The 17,037-nt window shown below is 39.3% G+C and overlaps 1 protein-coding gene across 2 annotated transcripts in view; it reads right to left on the reverse strand.

Moving 5' to 3' along the window:
• Positions 1–1,861: 1,861 nt before the first annotated feature.
• The window catches only part of ELK3 (ETS transcription factor ELK3), a 68,467-nt gene continuing 53,291 nt past the window's right edge, over positions 1,862–17,037 (reverse strand). The window contains exons 5-6 of one of the 2 annotated variants that reach the window (XR_006819511.1): positions 10,854–10,976; positions 1,862–4,384 (exon numbers count right to left, since the gene is read on the reverse strand). Coding sequence is in view for 1 of the 2 variants with exons in the window: in XM_046010838.1 (XP_045866794.1) it covers positions 4,286–4,384; positions 10,854–10,976 (222 nt within the window). In the remaining variant the exon portion in view is untranslated. The remainder of the gene's footprint in view (positions 4,385–10,853; positions 10,977–17,037) is intronic. The other variant, XM_046010838.1, reaches the window with a different exon arrangement.

Below are 17,037 nucleotides of genomic sequence, written 5' to 3' on the forward strand. Positions count from 1 at the left end.
AGAGGCGTGCCGGAGTGGAGTGGGGTAAGGGCAGAGGGAGAGGGAGAGAATCCCAAGCCCACTGAGCGCAGATCCCCATGAGAGGCTCAATCTTATGACCGTGACATGACCTTAGCTGAAATCAAGAGTCAGATGCTTAACCGACTGAGCCACCAAGGTGCTCTTCTTTACATATTCTATATACTAGATGCGTATGAGGTATATGATTTGCAGTTACTTTTTTCTGTTCTGTGGGTTGTCTTTTACTTTCTTGATGGTGTCCTTTTAATACATAAAGTCTCATTTTAATGACATCCAACATCATTTTTTTTTTTTTTTTAACCTTCTGGTCTTGGTGGCATATTTAAGAATCTACTGCCAAATTTAAGGTCATGAATATTTCCCACTATTCTAAGAGTTTTATAGTTTTAATGCTTATATTTAGGGCTTTGATCAATCTTGAGTTAATTTTTGTATGTGGTGTAAAGTAAGGATCTAACTTCATTCTCTGCATGTGATTTCCTTTTTTTTTTTTTTTTTAAGATTTTATTTATTTCTCAGAGAGAGAGGGAGAGAGAGAGAGAGAGAGAGAGTGAGCGCACAAGCAGGCAGAGGCGGAGAGAGAAGCCGAGCAGGGAACCTGATGCGGGACTTGATCCCAGGACCCTAGGATCATGACCTGAGCCAAAGGCAGCAGCTTAACCTACTGAGCCACCCAGGCGTCCCCGTTCTTCTGCATGTGAATGTCTAGTTTTCCCAGCACTATTTGTTAAAAAGACTGCCCTTTTCCCATTAAATGGTCTTGGCACCCTTGTTGCAAATCAGTTGGCCATAAATGTGAGAGTTTATTTTGGGATTCTCGACTCTGTTTTATTGGTCTACAACTCTGTTGTTCTGCCACGACCACAATATTTTGATTACTTGTGGCTTTGTAAGTTTTGAAATAAAAAAGTGAGTCTTCCAACTTTGTTCTTTTCAGGATTGTTTTGGCTATTCAGGGTCCCTTGAAATTCCATTTACATTTTAGGATGGGGTTGTCTTATTTCTCGGGAAATAATGCCATTAGGATTGTGATGGGAATTGCATTGAATCTGTAGATCCTTTGTGACTGTTGGGATTTCCAGTCCATGAATTCAGGATAGCTTTAATTTTTTTTTTAGCAATGTTTTGTAGTTTTTCAGTGTGTAAGTCTTATGCCTCCTTGATTAAATCCATTCTTATTTTATTCCTTTTGATGTTATTTGAGGTGGAATTACTACTTTTTGAGTCTCTCATTTGCTAATGTATAGAAATAGAAATGATTTTTGTGTGGATTTTGCATCCTACAATTTTGCTGACTTTATTAACTTTTTTGTGGATTCTTTAAGGTTTTCTACATATAAGACCATGCCATCTATGAATAGAGATAGCTTTACTTCCTTTATAATTTGAATTTCTTTTATTTTTCTTGCCTGATTACTTTGGTTAGGACTTTCAGTCCCATGTTGAAGTAGAATTGGCAATATGCTCTTTATGTTAGGGAAAACACTTTCAATCTTTCACCACTGAGTGTGATATTAGTTGCAGCTAAAAGAATAAATGATAATTTGTTTCTTTTCTTCCTCCTTACCTACCCCTATTTCAATATAAAATGATTGGTAGACCTTTTAAGACTTAAAAGATCAGAGGACCACTTTTCAAACCAGGTCTCCCCTCACCCCCTTCCCTAAGTCAGCCTCAGTAATTCTGTTTATTTCCTTAAATATCTCTTTAAAATGTACATATATATATAACATGTTTTGATGTATCATAGTTAAGGCTAGATGACTTATTTTCCAACTTGTACCTATTCAGAAAAGTAAAATTTGGATTATCCCAAGTAAATGGAAGTAAACCAACCCACTTGCCTCCTCATACCTTTTATCACAAAGTATTTATTGAACAAAAATAATATAATCATAAAATTGATACATTTATGAAAGTAAATGAAGAAGATATGCAGTCATAGAAAAGATGTGTACAAAGAGAATGTTTAGTCTATAAAACCTTAGCCATCTCAGTTTAACACTGATGAAGTAGACATATAAAAGGAAAAAGTTAATATGTCCTTTGAAACCTGGTACACACACACACACACACACAGAATGAGGCAGCGCTATAATAGTTATACTTCAATACCTCCAGTTCTATATTTGTGTCATAGTTGTTTGATCCATAAAAATCATGGCATTTTTCTTTCTAATAAATGGAGCTAGAATGTATGTTTATCATAGTATTTCAAGGAAGGAAATACAAGAATCAGATTTATAATCTTTTGAGTATTTCCAGTCAGCATGTACATTTTAAAATATTTTCGGTTGTGACTTTTGTACATTGATTAACTTCCTTTGGTTTCTCTTTAAGAATCTTAACATTTCGAGTACATTCTTTTATCTGACAAATTTTTAAAAATATTCTTTGTTTTTTCTACCTAACATAAATATTTGGGCTAGTAGTTAATACAGTTAGGCATAGGAAACAGAACTGGACTGAACACCAATCATTGTTCTACCTTTAATGAGCTGTGCAACCATAGGCAACTCCCTGTTGCTCCTGTGTAATTGCCTTATCTGGAAACCACGGTAAGAAGCATTCTCAAAGGCCCCCTCTACCTTTAACATTTCATGTTTGGTAAATATCAGTTCCCTGGAACAGCTCTTTTATTTTAGTACAGAATTATCCTCAGCTTATGAGGATGTGACAGTCATATCTGTGGATTTTGGAATTAACTTTATATCGAAAAGTGTATATTAGAGATTTGTACGTCCCCATACACAGAGACACTTAATTCCAATGGAAAAATCTCAAGATTTTAAGCATTATAACAAAGTTTTAGATTCTTTGAAAATTCAAGGAATATTTGTTTTTACAAGCTTTATTTTTACTCATTTTTTCATAATCTTGCCATTTAATACCTACTGTGGAATCCATTATTCAGCCACATTTCAAACTGGTTTGTTACTTAACAGTTAAGGATGATGATCTTGAAAGCACTGGGCACTTTCCAGTTCTTTTCACATTAGAACTTTCCTACTTCATGTACAAAACAATGCCTTAAGAGTGGCACTGCTAATGTTTCTGTTCTCACTGCTCTACACTACACAAAAGAATTTACTGCTGAGTGCTCCAGATTGTTAGTAGTTCGGTTCCACAATGAGGTTCCTAAAGAGTTACATATTTCTTCTATTCAGTTTCCTTCATTCTCACCATAAACTTAGTGATACATAAAACAGTGTATCCTACCTCTCCATCTCCACAAACAAGGCTACGCGTTATACACCTGAAGACACCTGATATTACAGAATTGTTAGGTTCATCAACCAGTTTCTAAGCCTCTTCCTAAGCATGGGATGTTTAAATGTTAATTATAGTTCCAGGGGTTTAGAGAAACCCTAACTCATAACGATACAGGAAATGTATCAGGGGTGTGACTCTATGGAAAACTGGGAGAACCACAGCTAATTTTTTGAAATAAGAATATGCTTACATAGGAGATACCCCAAGGGCATGGCTGGAATGAACTTGATGTAGATTTCCATCTCAGGTTTTTGTTTGGGAGGAGCTTAAAAGATTGTAAACAGCTAAGTGGCTAACCTTTCAAAGTTTATTTTTTTTAAAAAATGCACTTTAAAACATTTTCTTTTATGAATGTTTATTTTCTAAATATGGCTTAGTTTCTTTTATAAAAACATGAAATCGGACATTTACTGAACTTCAGTTCAAAAGAGGTTCTAAGGCAATTCTTATACAATTGAAAGCAAAAAAGAAAAATATGAATATGCTTTCATTTTGCCTACTTGTGAAAAATGATTCTACTAGAGAGCTGTTTGATACTAGTTTTTGTCTTTCAAACATTTTTTCTTAATACTAAAAAATATATAAATCATTTACATAAAACTAAATGCAAAGGAAGGCACAGCTGGTTATAGTGTCTATAAGCATAGTACAGCATATGCGGAAATTAGAAAGCTTCACATCCTTATTAGTTACACTGAAAACCATTAAGAAAAGTTCTTCACTGTCAACAGTGTTCAACACTTAAGAGCTAAGAGGATATAAAAACAAAAACATAAAAATCACTTAATGCCAAACAGATCTTCATATATACTTGAATATAAAAAAAAAGTTTTAAAAATGCTAACATAAATCTAGACCATCCATGTTATGAAAAGTGCAAACCAAATTAACAGCCGGTTTCACAATGTCCTTCTCATGACACAGGTAAACTAGCCCATGGGGACAAATTCGTTTCATCAGTTAATAAGTCTTTAACTGTGGCCAGATGTCATCAGGATTTCTGAGAATTCGAAGAAAGCAGTACTGGAGAAGCAGCTCTATCCAGACTGGGGATTGGCACTGGCATGTGGCCATTAAGCAGTGTTGGGAACTGTAGGGGACAGAAGATTTTTAAAATAATTATTACAGATCCATTGGGACAAACATGAATTCTTTACATTCCTAGACAGACCATAGTGGATCACCCCTGGGACGGAGGGGTTGCAAATTATTGCACAGAATGAGATCAAGATTACATATAGCAAACAGGAGATAAGGCCCAGAAAATGTCCCTATTTTATATGCCTAGGCCACTGGAAAAAAATGTACATATGGGGCTAAAGCATGTTCTAATACTCCTTTTAAAAGGTTCCAAGCTACTTAGAATGCTGATTTGCTTTAAAGTAATTTTGTTTTTTGTTGTTTTGTTTTTTGCTTTAAAGTAATTTTGAAAACCACAGACAACTGACTGCTGATCACATGTAAAACTTCTAATACTCTATTTTGAAAATGGCCATTGTTTTTCCAGAGTACTATAATGATGCTTCTCAGTAACTGTTAAAAATGCAGAATGTTTTAGCTTAAAAGATTTAGAAAGCAAGATATATATTGAAGCTGAGAAAGTATTTTTTTAATTACAATGATAAATAATACCAAACTTAATAGATCACTCTTAAGTGACAAAACAAAGAATAAAGTTAATTTCTGTATCGTTGGTAACTAAGATGATAAATGAGATAAAAGTATATGCTTTGGTAGCCTTCCGGTCTAAAGGAAATACCACCACTGTACTCCCAACTGAATAAGAATAATTAAAGGCCTCTTTTTAATACATAACTATTCACAGCTAGATTTTCGCTGCCCAGAATGACATGTGCCAAAATGATCTCCAGGGGTATCTTCCAGCTTTATTTTTATTTAGTCTAGATAAGTTAATATTAAATTTCAACATTAAAAAACTGCAGGGCCTAGCACAAGTTAGAAGTACAATAAATATAGAATATATTTCAGTTTTCAAACTATTTCAATAACTGTTATGTCTCATACCTTACAGTTTATCAGTGATTGTCATTTCAGTTGGTATCTAGGAGCCTCTAAAGTAAGTTTGGTTATCCCCATTTGACAGAAGAGAAAACACAGCTCAAATAAGTTCTGAGTGGTTAAAGACTAATAAGCAGTAAAGCCAAGTTTTAAACTTAAAAGATCCTGTGCTTTTTGTACCAAATTGGCCAACTTATTTTTGGCAGGGCTTGGTGTGAGTGTGCTCTTTAAATACTCTTTCAGTTTCTTTAATGGTCATTGTCATATTCAAAGTTTTTGTTTCTTTTCTGACACTTTGGAATTTTAGTTGTTTGTAGAATTTTATCCATTTCAATTGGATTATCAAATCGATTTGCATATAGTTCATACTCTATTAAGATCCCTGCTCTTAACTACTATTCCCATTGACTTAAGAAAGAGCAGGTTTTGAATCTTTATTCTCTTAGCTTATTTGCAATCTTTTCTCATTTTGTTCTTTGTCCATCTTATTGGTGTTTTCAAAAGAAGCAGCTTTTCGTTTTGTTAAATCTTCCTGTTTTAAAAAGTATGTTGTTACTGATTTCTGCCTTCTGCTCTTTATTTCTATACACTCAGTTGTAGTTTCTCTTGCTTGTCTCTTCTGGCCTCTTTCATCTTTATTGACTCCCTACCTCCACTAGCTTAAGTTGCAACATTTACCCCAAACTTTTGTTCTCAGCCTTCCTTTCTCCTCTGCTGGCCTCAACAATCCTTTCCTGCTGTCAGTTAGATATCCCCATCAATGTGTCTTCACCCAAAGTCTCCTATTCCGCATTCACTCTGAAGTTGGTGAGAGCGGTGATATGACCATGACCCTAAAAACTTTAGTCAGGGCTCTGCCACTTACTAACGTGAGGTCTTGGGTCAACTGAGCAACAATTCTGGGCTTTTTTGTTTCCTTATCTTTTCAGAAAGAACTGTTGGGAGTACAGTTGACTCTTAAGCAATACAGGTTTGCAGATTTTTTTTTTCAGTAAACACATTATAGTACTGTAAATATATTTTCCTTACAATTTTCTTTCCCCTAGCTTACTTTATTATAAGAATACAGCATACTAATACATATAACATGGAAAATGTGTGTTACAGTCAGCTGTTAAGTTTTTGAAAAGTCAAAAGTTATACATGGATTTTCAACTGTGAGGATGGGGTCGGCACCCCAGTTCCCCACATTGTTCAGGGGTCAACTGTATTAAATCAGAAGCCATGAAAAGTGCTTTGAACAACATTTAACATACCCTAGCCCTCAATAAATGTTAACTGCTTACTTACAGCATTTCCAGGTTTTTTTTTTTTTTAAGATTTATTTATTTGACAGAGAGAGATCACAAGTAAGCAGAGAGGCAGGCAGAGAGAGAGGAGGAAGCAGGCTCCCCGCTGAGCAGAGAGCCTGATGTGGGGCTTGATCCCAGGACCCTGAGATCATGACCTGAGCGGAAGACAGAGGCTTAACCCACTGAGCCACCCAGGTGCCCCGCATTTCCAGTTTTTTAATCACATAAGTAATCTTTGCCTCGTCCTAATTTTCACTTTGCCTCCTACTCCTCAAACCCAACTAAAAGTCTTTCAATTTTACCTCTGGAATGTCTTCTAAATTATTCGTATTTCTACTATTCTAAAAGATGATTTTTCCCTCAGTATTTGCAGTAGTATAAATATTCCTCATATCTTCCTGCACCTTACACTTTTTGCTTTTTCTTCAATCCTTCCTCCATGCTTGTTCAGCAATATCTTTCTAAGATAGAGATTTTAGGGGTGCCGGGGTGGCTCCGTTAAGTGGGTGCTTTTTGTTCAGATCCCAGAGTCCTGGGATTGAGTCCCATGTCAGGCTCCCTGCTTGGCGGGGAGTCTGCTTCTCCCTCAAATAAATTTTTATTTTATTTTATTTTTTTTTGAAATAATGAAAAGTTTAGGCCAAAGAGATCAAATAAATTTTTTAAAAAGTAGTATACTAAGATCTGTTCTTTTATCTCCAGCTTAGAAAACCTTCCATTGTTATCGAGAGACTAACTAAGGTGGAAAATCCTGAGCAAACCAGTCAAGGCCCACAGCTGCTTTTCCAATCACCCAGTCCCTTCCTGGACAGATAGTGTTCTTGCATATCCAAATCATGTAGATTATCTAGAAGGTGCTTTTCTCTGCCAAAATCCTATCCTTTTTTCCCCAGCTTAGGTGCCACTTCTTCCATGGAGCCACCTTCTAGTCCCCAGCTAGAAAGTTAACTCCCTGTTGGGTTCCTGTAACGTTTTGTTTATATATCTATTATAATAGATATACAGATTATAAATATATATATATATCTACAATATATATATATTCCCCTACAATCCCTAATAACAGTGCATTGCAAATATTTTCTGGGTTAGATCTGTTGAATTAAAACATTCAGAAAACATTCTCAATTGAAAACTTAATTCTGGGGGTGCCTGGGTGGCTCGGTTGGGTATCTGCCTTCAGCTCAGGTCATGATCCCAGGGTCCTGGGACTGAGCCCCACAGCGAGCTCCCTGTTCAGTGGGGAGCCTGCTATCCCTCTCCCTCTGCCATTCACCCCACTTTTGCTCTCTGGCTCTCTGTCAAGTAAATAAATAAAATCAAAAAAATCTTAATCCTGCCTTGTTTTCAAGATATTATCTGTACCTATGCCAGATTTGATGAAAATCTGTTTCAGAAGTGGAACAGACACCTTGTAAATAAGCTCAAAATGCCAAACTTTTCAGACCAATCTTGTTTTATTTTTAAATATACCTCTTCCAGAAAGGGGCTAATATCTTCTCTCCCCTTTCCTTAAATTCTTCAATATCTGCTCTAAGTTGCCACAATAATTACATCAGTGGACGTTCTGTGCAAAATCTCCTCAGCTCTGTCAACTCTTACCCTGAGTAAAGATTCTGATCTTTCCAAGCCTCACAACAGGAAATTTGCCAGCATAATTTAAAACTTATTGTAGCCTTCCTCCATGTCTAGTATATATGGAAGTTTTATTTTTAAAGAAAAATAGTTCAAAAGGAGCACTGCTGATAATCTGAATTTTTGAATATTCCTCTTACCATGTTTTATTTACTATTTTCAAAACTGCTATTTTCAACTTCTATCACAACTGCTCTTATCATGGGAAGAGTAATATTTTAAAAGGTATAAAGTTGTTTTTCCTTAGTTTTATGGACCCCAATCACAGAAAGAGGGCACAAGGCCCTACCACAATCCTCTAAACATGATTGTTTTCCCCATTCCTACCTCCCATTTGTGTTTTTTGTTGTTGTTGTTTTTGAATGGCTCTGGTAGGACAGGTACATTTTGTGAAATTAAAATTCTGAGTAGGTAGCCTTTCAATGTAGCAATTTCTTCTGCAGAATTCTAGTTATAAATTAGGAACCAATGGTCTCCTGTGGTTCTCAAAGTGAATTCCTAGAGCAGCAGCATCACTAGGGTCTTGAAAAAAATGTTATAATCAGGTCCTGTCCCACACCTTCTAAATCAGAAACTCTGAGTTTGGGGCCCAACAAAATCTTTTGACACACTGTCCAAGCGGATTCTGTTGCATGTTACCTTTGAGAGCCACTGGTCTGCAGTGGTGACTGAAGAGAAAAGGGTGTGTATGTGTGTCCAAGACCCAGAGCTCCAAATACTCTGCTAATGTGTAGAAACCCTATGGACATGAACCACTGTTACTGTGAGGAGTGATGGGCTGGGAAAGGTTTAGTATCCAGGGCAAAGGATCCCAAAGAACTCCCAAACAAAAGTTCTCCCTGGCTTCCTTGGGAGATCACCAAGCCCTGTACCAATCAGGTGGTAGAATTCCCAGTAAGGATGGAAGTGAGATTCCATTCATTATTCACAAATATGTAATGAACCCTATAGAGGCTTTCATGGATTGTAGGACTAAAGTAAGATTGCAGTCCATGTACCCATGGAGCTTACCGTACACATGGCACCAAACAACTCCTTCCTTTGGCTCTCCTTAGGAGATCTAATACTAGAATACTGCTGCTACATTCTGAATACTTTGAGGAAATAGGGTCTTTCAGTTCTCCACCAAAAGTTTACTAACCTAAAACTTTTCCTAGTACTACATTTGCTCGCTGCTTCTAGTTCTTGTTTCTCTGCTGGAGTTAAAAGGGCTGAGGATCAACATGTTGGCTGTGTATGACCATAGCTCAATTTTCTTGTGATGAGAAGATGGGCCAAAAGAGAAACCTGATTACCTAGGGATATACAGTCACATCCTGACAACCCTACCTCAACCTTACTAGGAAACCAGAGAAGCAAGATAGCAATCAAAACCTCTAGCTCCACCTTCTTCTGAGACCCTAAATCCCAGCATGTATAGTTCCTGACACAGAGGGGATCAGGACTAACCTTGATAAGCAAAATGACCCGTGCTCAAAAAAGCACAGAGATCGGATCTTTTTAACACTCAGGTTCTTAAATATTTAACTTATTTTTTTTTTCCAAAGTAACCTCTACACCAAACGTGGGGTTCAAACTCACAACCCTATGATCAAGAGTCACGTTCTCTACCAACTGAGCCAGCCACATGCCCAATTCTTTGGTGAATTCTTAGGTATCCACTCATTTAGTCAGTGATAATTACTAAGCATCATTTGTGTGCCAAGCAATATGGCCAGACACGGGGTTGGGGGGATGGTGGCGGGTGCCACGGTAAACAAGAAACAAGATGCAGTTCTGGCCTCTTGAGGGCCCACAGTCTAGTGGGGGAGATTGCAGGTGACTAGGCCATTGTAATACAAAGTGGTAGGTGCTAGATGCAACAGGAACAAAAGAACTACATCTAGCTTGGGTGAGACAAACAGTGGGGTGGGGGGCAGGCAGGCATGGGATTCAGGATAGATGAAATAGACTAGAGTTAGAGGGGGTTTTCACTTACCCCAGTTTCGCTTCACTCCTGTCCCCAGGACCCTTTCTATTCTCTTAGTAACATCTTTATCTGTGAGGAACAGTCTTTGAGTCTCAAAGGAGAAATACTGATTACCACACAATCGCAAGCAATGCTAATGCAAGATTCTAGTGTGGGAATGAATAATAAATGCGCCTACCCAGTAACAGGAGTTGTGCAGGATAAAGCAGCTAAGACTTTGTTTATAACCAAATGCCCTGGATGCTCCTTTCTTGTTATGGAACAAGGAGAACTTGATTGTGATTCATAGAATAATACAGATAACTCTTATAGTATACATTCTTCACTGTTTTTGTTTCTCAATTCAAGTGGTGTCAGTATATTCTTCATTTTTTAAAGTCCCCTTTCTTTGATAAATTTCCAGTTTTCATAGTCAGTGAAGATACCCAAACCCTTGCAGAATTAATGGTTCCATTTGCCTTATCTGACATGAATACGCCATTTCTGCCTCGATGAAAATCTCTGCCTCTGAAGGCTGGGTTTGACAGTTAGAAACTTAACATTTTATCCAAAGGTAGGCTAGAACTCTGTTATCTTTACAGTATTTATTGGGAAACACATCCTTTAGAAGCTGGATGTTTAAACATTCATTTCTAAATGCTCACCTGGAAAAGCGTGTTTGGCCCTTGCAACCGGGCAGGACTCAGTGGAGCAACTGGACTAAGGCTGCTCCAGAAATGTATGCTGGATAGCAGTGGACTCGGGGTCAGAAGCAATCCATTTGGTGTCTAGGAAAGAAAACACATACACAGATTTTGATAAAGGTATCATCTGATTCTGGCCATAATCAAGCAGAGCGGCTAGGTACACTAGCCACGAACCAAGAAACAAGCCTTCCCATCTTAGGAAAATCTGACAACTATGTAATTTCTGCAAGGCTGCGCACAGTTTAATTTTCTTCAGTTCTGATGGTATTAGCAATTTTATAAAGGAGAAAAGTATGGACAAGTTACCTTCCCTAAACACTCTGAACACTGTAAAACTCAAGTTTATAGCAGTATTCATCCAGATGGTTCCTTCAATTTATTTCCCTTCCCACATTAAAGATGATTTAGTGTATAAAATGGGATTCCATGAAGGGGCCTTTTTTTTTTTAAATCTATATTTTCTTATTTTCCTACAGTGGACATCTATTACACACACTTTAAAGGGCCTCTCGAGCTTCACTTTCATGGGTATCAACGGCCCTTTAAGATTTTAGGACCTGTTGTTAAAATACCCTGTAGCAGCTTCTGCAAAAATTCTGAACTGGGTTTTCCAAAGATTCCACTCCAGATATGAGGTGATGAGAATTCATCTCCCTGGCAATGGTTTGGAGGAGGAAAAAAATTCTTTCTTGTTAGATTGTGTGTAAAGCCAAAACTCTGGGTTTCCCAGGAGAGTGACAAGGACTGCATTTGCTTGCACACACACAGCAGGAGTCCTGGCCTGCAAGTGAGCTGGAGGACAGAAGAAACAACTAGCCCCAGCTGGTATGTCTGCATGGCTTTTATTCTCAGCAGAGGCAAACTCCCTGGCCCCTGGTGGTTTTGCACCTTTGCTGACTAGAAGGAGCCCCTCAGAAGGTTTTGTGATGTCAATAAGGTGCTCTGTGTAAGAAGCACCACAGCAAAGGCGCCAGCATTGCCGATTACATCACTCTGGATGCTAAAGTGTTATTTTTTCCTAGAATTGGTCCCAGCAGCTTCGTTAATTATCGAGAATATCTGGCATAAGCCTAAGTTGAAAGTCTGTTCTGTTCCACAGAGACAAACATCCAAAGGTTCTCAAACTGTGACGCTGCTGGAAGGTAAACTAATTTATACCATGTTGAGTCTTCGATTCCACAGCATTTCCTACACATGGAATAACCTATGAGGTTACTAGAATAAATACATGTTTTAGATAAGCTTCCCACTTCTAATCCAAGGCAGTTTTACAAATATGCCGGGCCATCTGGTCTGGTGATTAAGACTGAATGCTTCAGCGTGGGCTCTGCCAGGGTTCCAACCTCAGAACCACTACTTCCCACCTAGGTAACCGCTCTATGCCTTGGTTTCCAAATTTATAAAATGGGGAGGAAAAAATGCCTACCTTAACGACTGCTGGGAAAATGAAGTAAGATGATGTGCGTAAAGCTCTTGATACGTGCCTGGCAGAAGTGTTGATTACAAGTGTACCCAACATATTATTCAATGAATTTCATCTGTTCATGGGAGAAGTTCTCAATGTACGTATAAAAGTACTCAGGGTTCTGAAACCAGTCAAGTTAGCCAGTACCTTCAAGGCTCCTCTCTGTCATTTTAGGCTCAAGTCCAGAAACTCAGGTCATCCGAGAACTATAACATTTACTTGTTACTCTGGAAGGAAATTCCAGCCATATTATGCCACGTTAACATTAAAAAACTAGTGTGTTCAGGGCCTCCAGTTTACCTACCAATGAAGGTCCCAAAGCTCTTAAGAGACAGTAAGTCTTCTAGACTACGAAACCTACCTTTCTCTTATTCATGGCCATAAATACACATCCACTCCATTTTAATCCTTTGATCAATACATGAAGTTTTACTTTAGTCTAAAATGTGTACCCAGGTCTGGATGTGAGATGTCTGCACATCTGTTTCAAAGGGATACAGGATATACTCAGAATATAGTAGTCTTCTGTTTCCCATGTTTAATCTTTTGGAATATCTTTTATAACATATGCAAATAAATATTGTGAAATGACTTCATTCGCTCTTCTCCCCACCCCAACCCCTATTCTCCCTGAAGATCCTGGGGCTGTAAAGAAAAAATTATTTGGTTGCTCTTTTAAGGAATGTTCCTATTAATGCTCACCCTAGGTAATCTCCAATACAGTGCGAGTTTTTAGAGCCTCTTTCCACAAGCTCCTGGAATCAAGGTGGGCTGGGCCTGAGGGCTAGACACTAAAGAAAGAAGCCACAGCAAAATGCATGCTTGCTCTTCCTTCACCAAAAAATACTGTAGCAAATGGGCTCTTTTGAATGGCAAACAGTGAGTTCCTGATCCCACCAGCTGCAGGGAAGGAGATGCCCTAGGACCTGAGACAAAGGGCATTGATGTTCAAGGGGAAAGACCATCTAACCAGGATCTTGTTTTCATCTTCCTCAACTCAGTTCTTCTTCCACATAATACAGTCTCCTACAAGGCCTGCACATTCAAGCTAAACCTGGTGAGCTGGCATTACCCAGACATCCCCCACCTTTGTGCCCTGGTTCATGGCCCCTGCCTGGACCATGCCCTCAAACCTCTTCCTCTTTCCTATCCCTGCCTCCCTCTGCCCATCAAAACTCCACCTCCTCAAAGGAGACTTTTCTGCTTTTCCCTCCATCAGGTGACAGTTCTCTTTTTCCTGAATCTTTGTAACACTATAACCCCTTTTTCCCTTAACAATTTCTGTGTCATATTATGGTAATTTGCATATTCTTCTTATACCTCTTTCTGTAGCCTTTAAGGTAGCATGCTCATCTTTATTGCTCCTATAGTACCCGGTTTCTAAATACTTGATGAGCTGAAGCGATCTGTAGCTCCAGGTACATCCTCTCACATGTGACCTGTTGGACATGTCCACTGGAATGTCCATGTTCAAACTGAATGCCTCACATTCTTTCCAAGTCTAGTGTTTCTTAGGACTCCTCCATTTCAATCAACAATACCAGCCATTTATCCACTCAAGAAATACAGAGTGGATGATAATATATCAGGTATCAGAGATACAATGATAAAACAAGACGTGATCCGTGGACTTACAGCCCTGTCTGAAATCCAGCAAAATGGATTGTATGCAAAATGCAAAATGACCTCCCACTTGCTACAACCTCTGGGAATGACCTGTGGATCCTTCTTTGAACTGACTGATTTTTGCCCCCCCATTTCCATTCCTGCTGCATTCAAGGCCCTATAAGCTTAGAGATGGCATTCAGTAAATGCCTCCTAAACCAGCCCCTGTACCTCTGGTCCCTCTATCTATTCTGAGCACTGCCACCAAATCAGTCACCCTCAGATGCTATTTGAAATTCTTCCAGTTTCAGGGGGAAAAAATTCCTTAGCCATAATTCTAGGTTCCCCCATAACCTAGTTTCATAGGCTCCTTAATTTCTCTAGATGAACCATCCTACTTGGCTTGATGTGTCCTGAACACTACAGAATTCCAACCCACTAGTTCTAAAGCACTTGTTCCAGAACTTCCCCGACTACGTAACCCACACTTCCCTGCGCTAGACCCGTTCCATGGGTGATCGCGGTGATCGCATCCATTTCCATAAGTTGGTGACTCCCTAACTTATCTGCAGGCCCAAACTCCTCAGCTCCAGCTGTAAATGGATGTTTGCTCATTTATGTCCTACAGGCTTCTCAGCCCAAAATGAACTTGTAACCAGCCTTTCACCATGAGCTGATTCTTCCTCCCATGCTCCTCATACTCAAATCCTGGCTCTTCCCTACAACCTTCACACCTGATTAGTCACCAAATCCTATGGACAATTCCTTATGTCTCTCAGATCTGTCTCCTGTGGCCCCATCCCAAGGTCACAGTCTTAGATCTAGATCCTCCTTGTCTTTCATCTGGAATATTATCACAGTATCCTAACTGGGTCCAGCCTCACCCCACCCCAATCCACGTCATCAGGATGATTTCTAAAACATAACTCTATGTCACTCGTGCACCATTTCCCACCACGTCCTTCACCTTTGGAATTTATCCCTCCATCCCTTATTAAACTACTGTACTGCCCCTACATAGTAAGCTAGTTCACATCTTTATGGCTTGGCTGCTCCTCTGCCTACAATGTCCTCTTCACCTTACGTGCCAGATGACTGCTACCAATCCTTCAACACCCTGCCCAAGTGTGAACATGTCTCCCATGAAGCTCTGTCAACATTCTTCCCCATCCCCAGCAGCATTAATACCTTCTTCCTTAGTATTTCTTTTGTACTGATTTGGGACCTTATATTAAACCATTTAAGGCAAGTTATGAGCTATTTACAATCAGGGACTATCTAACTGACATTCGTATCCCCAGCTCCAAGCACAACGCTACATGCGATAGGTGCTCAGTTCCTATATGCTGAATTGAACTAAATGATCTTTCCCTCTTCTGTTCCTAATGGTGCTTCTCTGCACTGTGCATCTGACTCTTGCCACGTGCTTTTGTCTGTCTGTATGCCTTGTCTTGGCTAGGTCAGAAGGTCTTAAAAATAGGTACTGTACAACTTCTGGTACCCTTTCAGTGATGTGCAAATAACGCTTGATAATTATTTGCTGAAAGAATTATTGTATCTCTCGAGTTAAAACCCCAGCAAGCTGGTAATTTCCTATCAAAACAAGTCTAAAAGTTCCTCAGCTAGTTTTTAGAGACCTCTGTCATTTCACATCACCTAAGTTATATTGCCCCATATTCTTCACCTATTGGACAGCAAGCCATAAGCTCAGAAGAGCAGGAACTGTCTTGCTCACCTCTGTACACCCAATCACTAGCAAATGGTTTACCGGTTATCTCCCAACAAGAACTATTTGCAGATTATTTGATTTGATAATTTGAGGTGCCAAGACTTTGGTAAGTCTTTCAGGCTTTAGAAAATAAAGGAGAGGGTGTCCATTTAACATTTTGTTGTACCAACAGACATCACAAATCTTAGTCTCTCATGGACGCCAACAGAATCCATGACGGTGCCATTCTGGGGTTAAAAACAAATCCTCAGCCAAATAAGGTAACTACTTCTGGAGACTCCTGGAGTTGCCCAAATTCAATAAAAACATCAATTTTGAAGACTTTAAAAGAGAAGTTCAATCACACATAAGTCTGCATAGCACTGACTCTGATCTTAATGAAAGGGGGACCAGAACTCCCTAAGAGTCTATTATAGGTGTCGTCAGTGGTAGGAGGGGAAAAAGGAGTAGGAGCAGAGCTGGAGAGCAGGCAGTGGGACCATGATGGCAAAACAGATAGAGATGAGAGAGGCGCGAAGGTGGAAGGCGGGAGGGTTCTACCACAGTTCCTTTATCTTGGGCAGTCAAAGCCCAGGGAAGGAAGAAACTTCAGCTGGAATGTCAAGTCACACAGAACTCTACTAGCAACATCGTTCACTACAAAGAGCTTCTAAAAGGACAACCTCTCCTCTGTAGGGTCAGTATAGAGAAAGCTGGACGCTAAGCTGGAAAAGTGTTGTAGAGAGTGGGATAAAGGGAAAAAACAAACTTTTATCCTCTTGTGATAATGGCCTAGGAGACAATAAGATGAGAGCCCACTCCAGAGCAGAGCTCCTCAAGAACACATCCATTTTACTCCAAATTCCCACCTGATGATTTTGGCCCCAAGTTGTTAACATCCACCAGTAAATGAAAGGAGGTTCTCGCATTCCGGTCCTCTGCCAGCTGTCTCTACTCAATTAGTGCCATTCAAGGCTGCCGCTAATAAAACAGCCTGGGGCATGCATGCTCAGACTCTGACGGTGAGTTCATGCCCCAATGCCCGCACATATCCAAGTTCAGCATCTTAAACACCACACATGAGATTAACAGAGGCCTTGGCATGAATGAAGGGAAAAGCAATGCACCAACCGCTAATTCTGAACTAACTACGTTGCTAAAAGATGAGGAGGGAGACAATGAACAGAAGAGGCAAATGGAAGGAAGAGGGACAGAGGACACCAACGTGCAGAAGATACAGAAAATTGGAAGTTCTAACTGGTACTCTTTAGGCTTCCATGGTGCCTGGCTAGGAATCATGAGGTTTTCACATCCTGGCTCCTCCCTCATCTCAATGTCTATAGCTCATGCCGAGAGAGAGAACA

The sequence above is a fragment of the Meles meles genome, chromosome 7, assembly GCF_922984935.1.
Source record: "Meles meles chromosome 7, mMelMel3.1 paternal haplotype, whole genome shotgun sequence".
In the NCBI taxonomy this organism is placed as follows: domain Eukaryota; kingdom Metazoa; phylum Chordata; class Mammalia; order Carnivora; family Mustelidae; genus Meles; species Meles meles.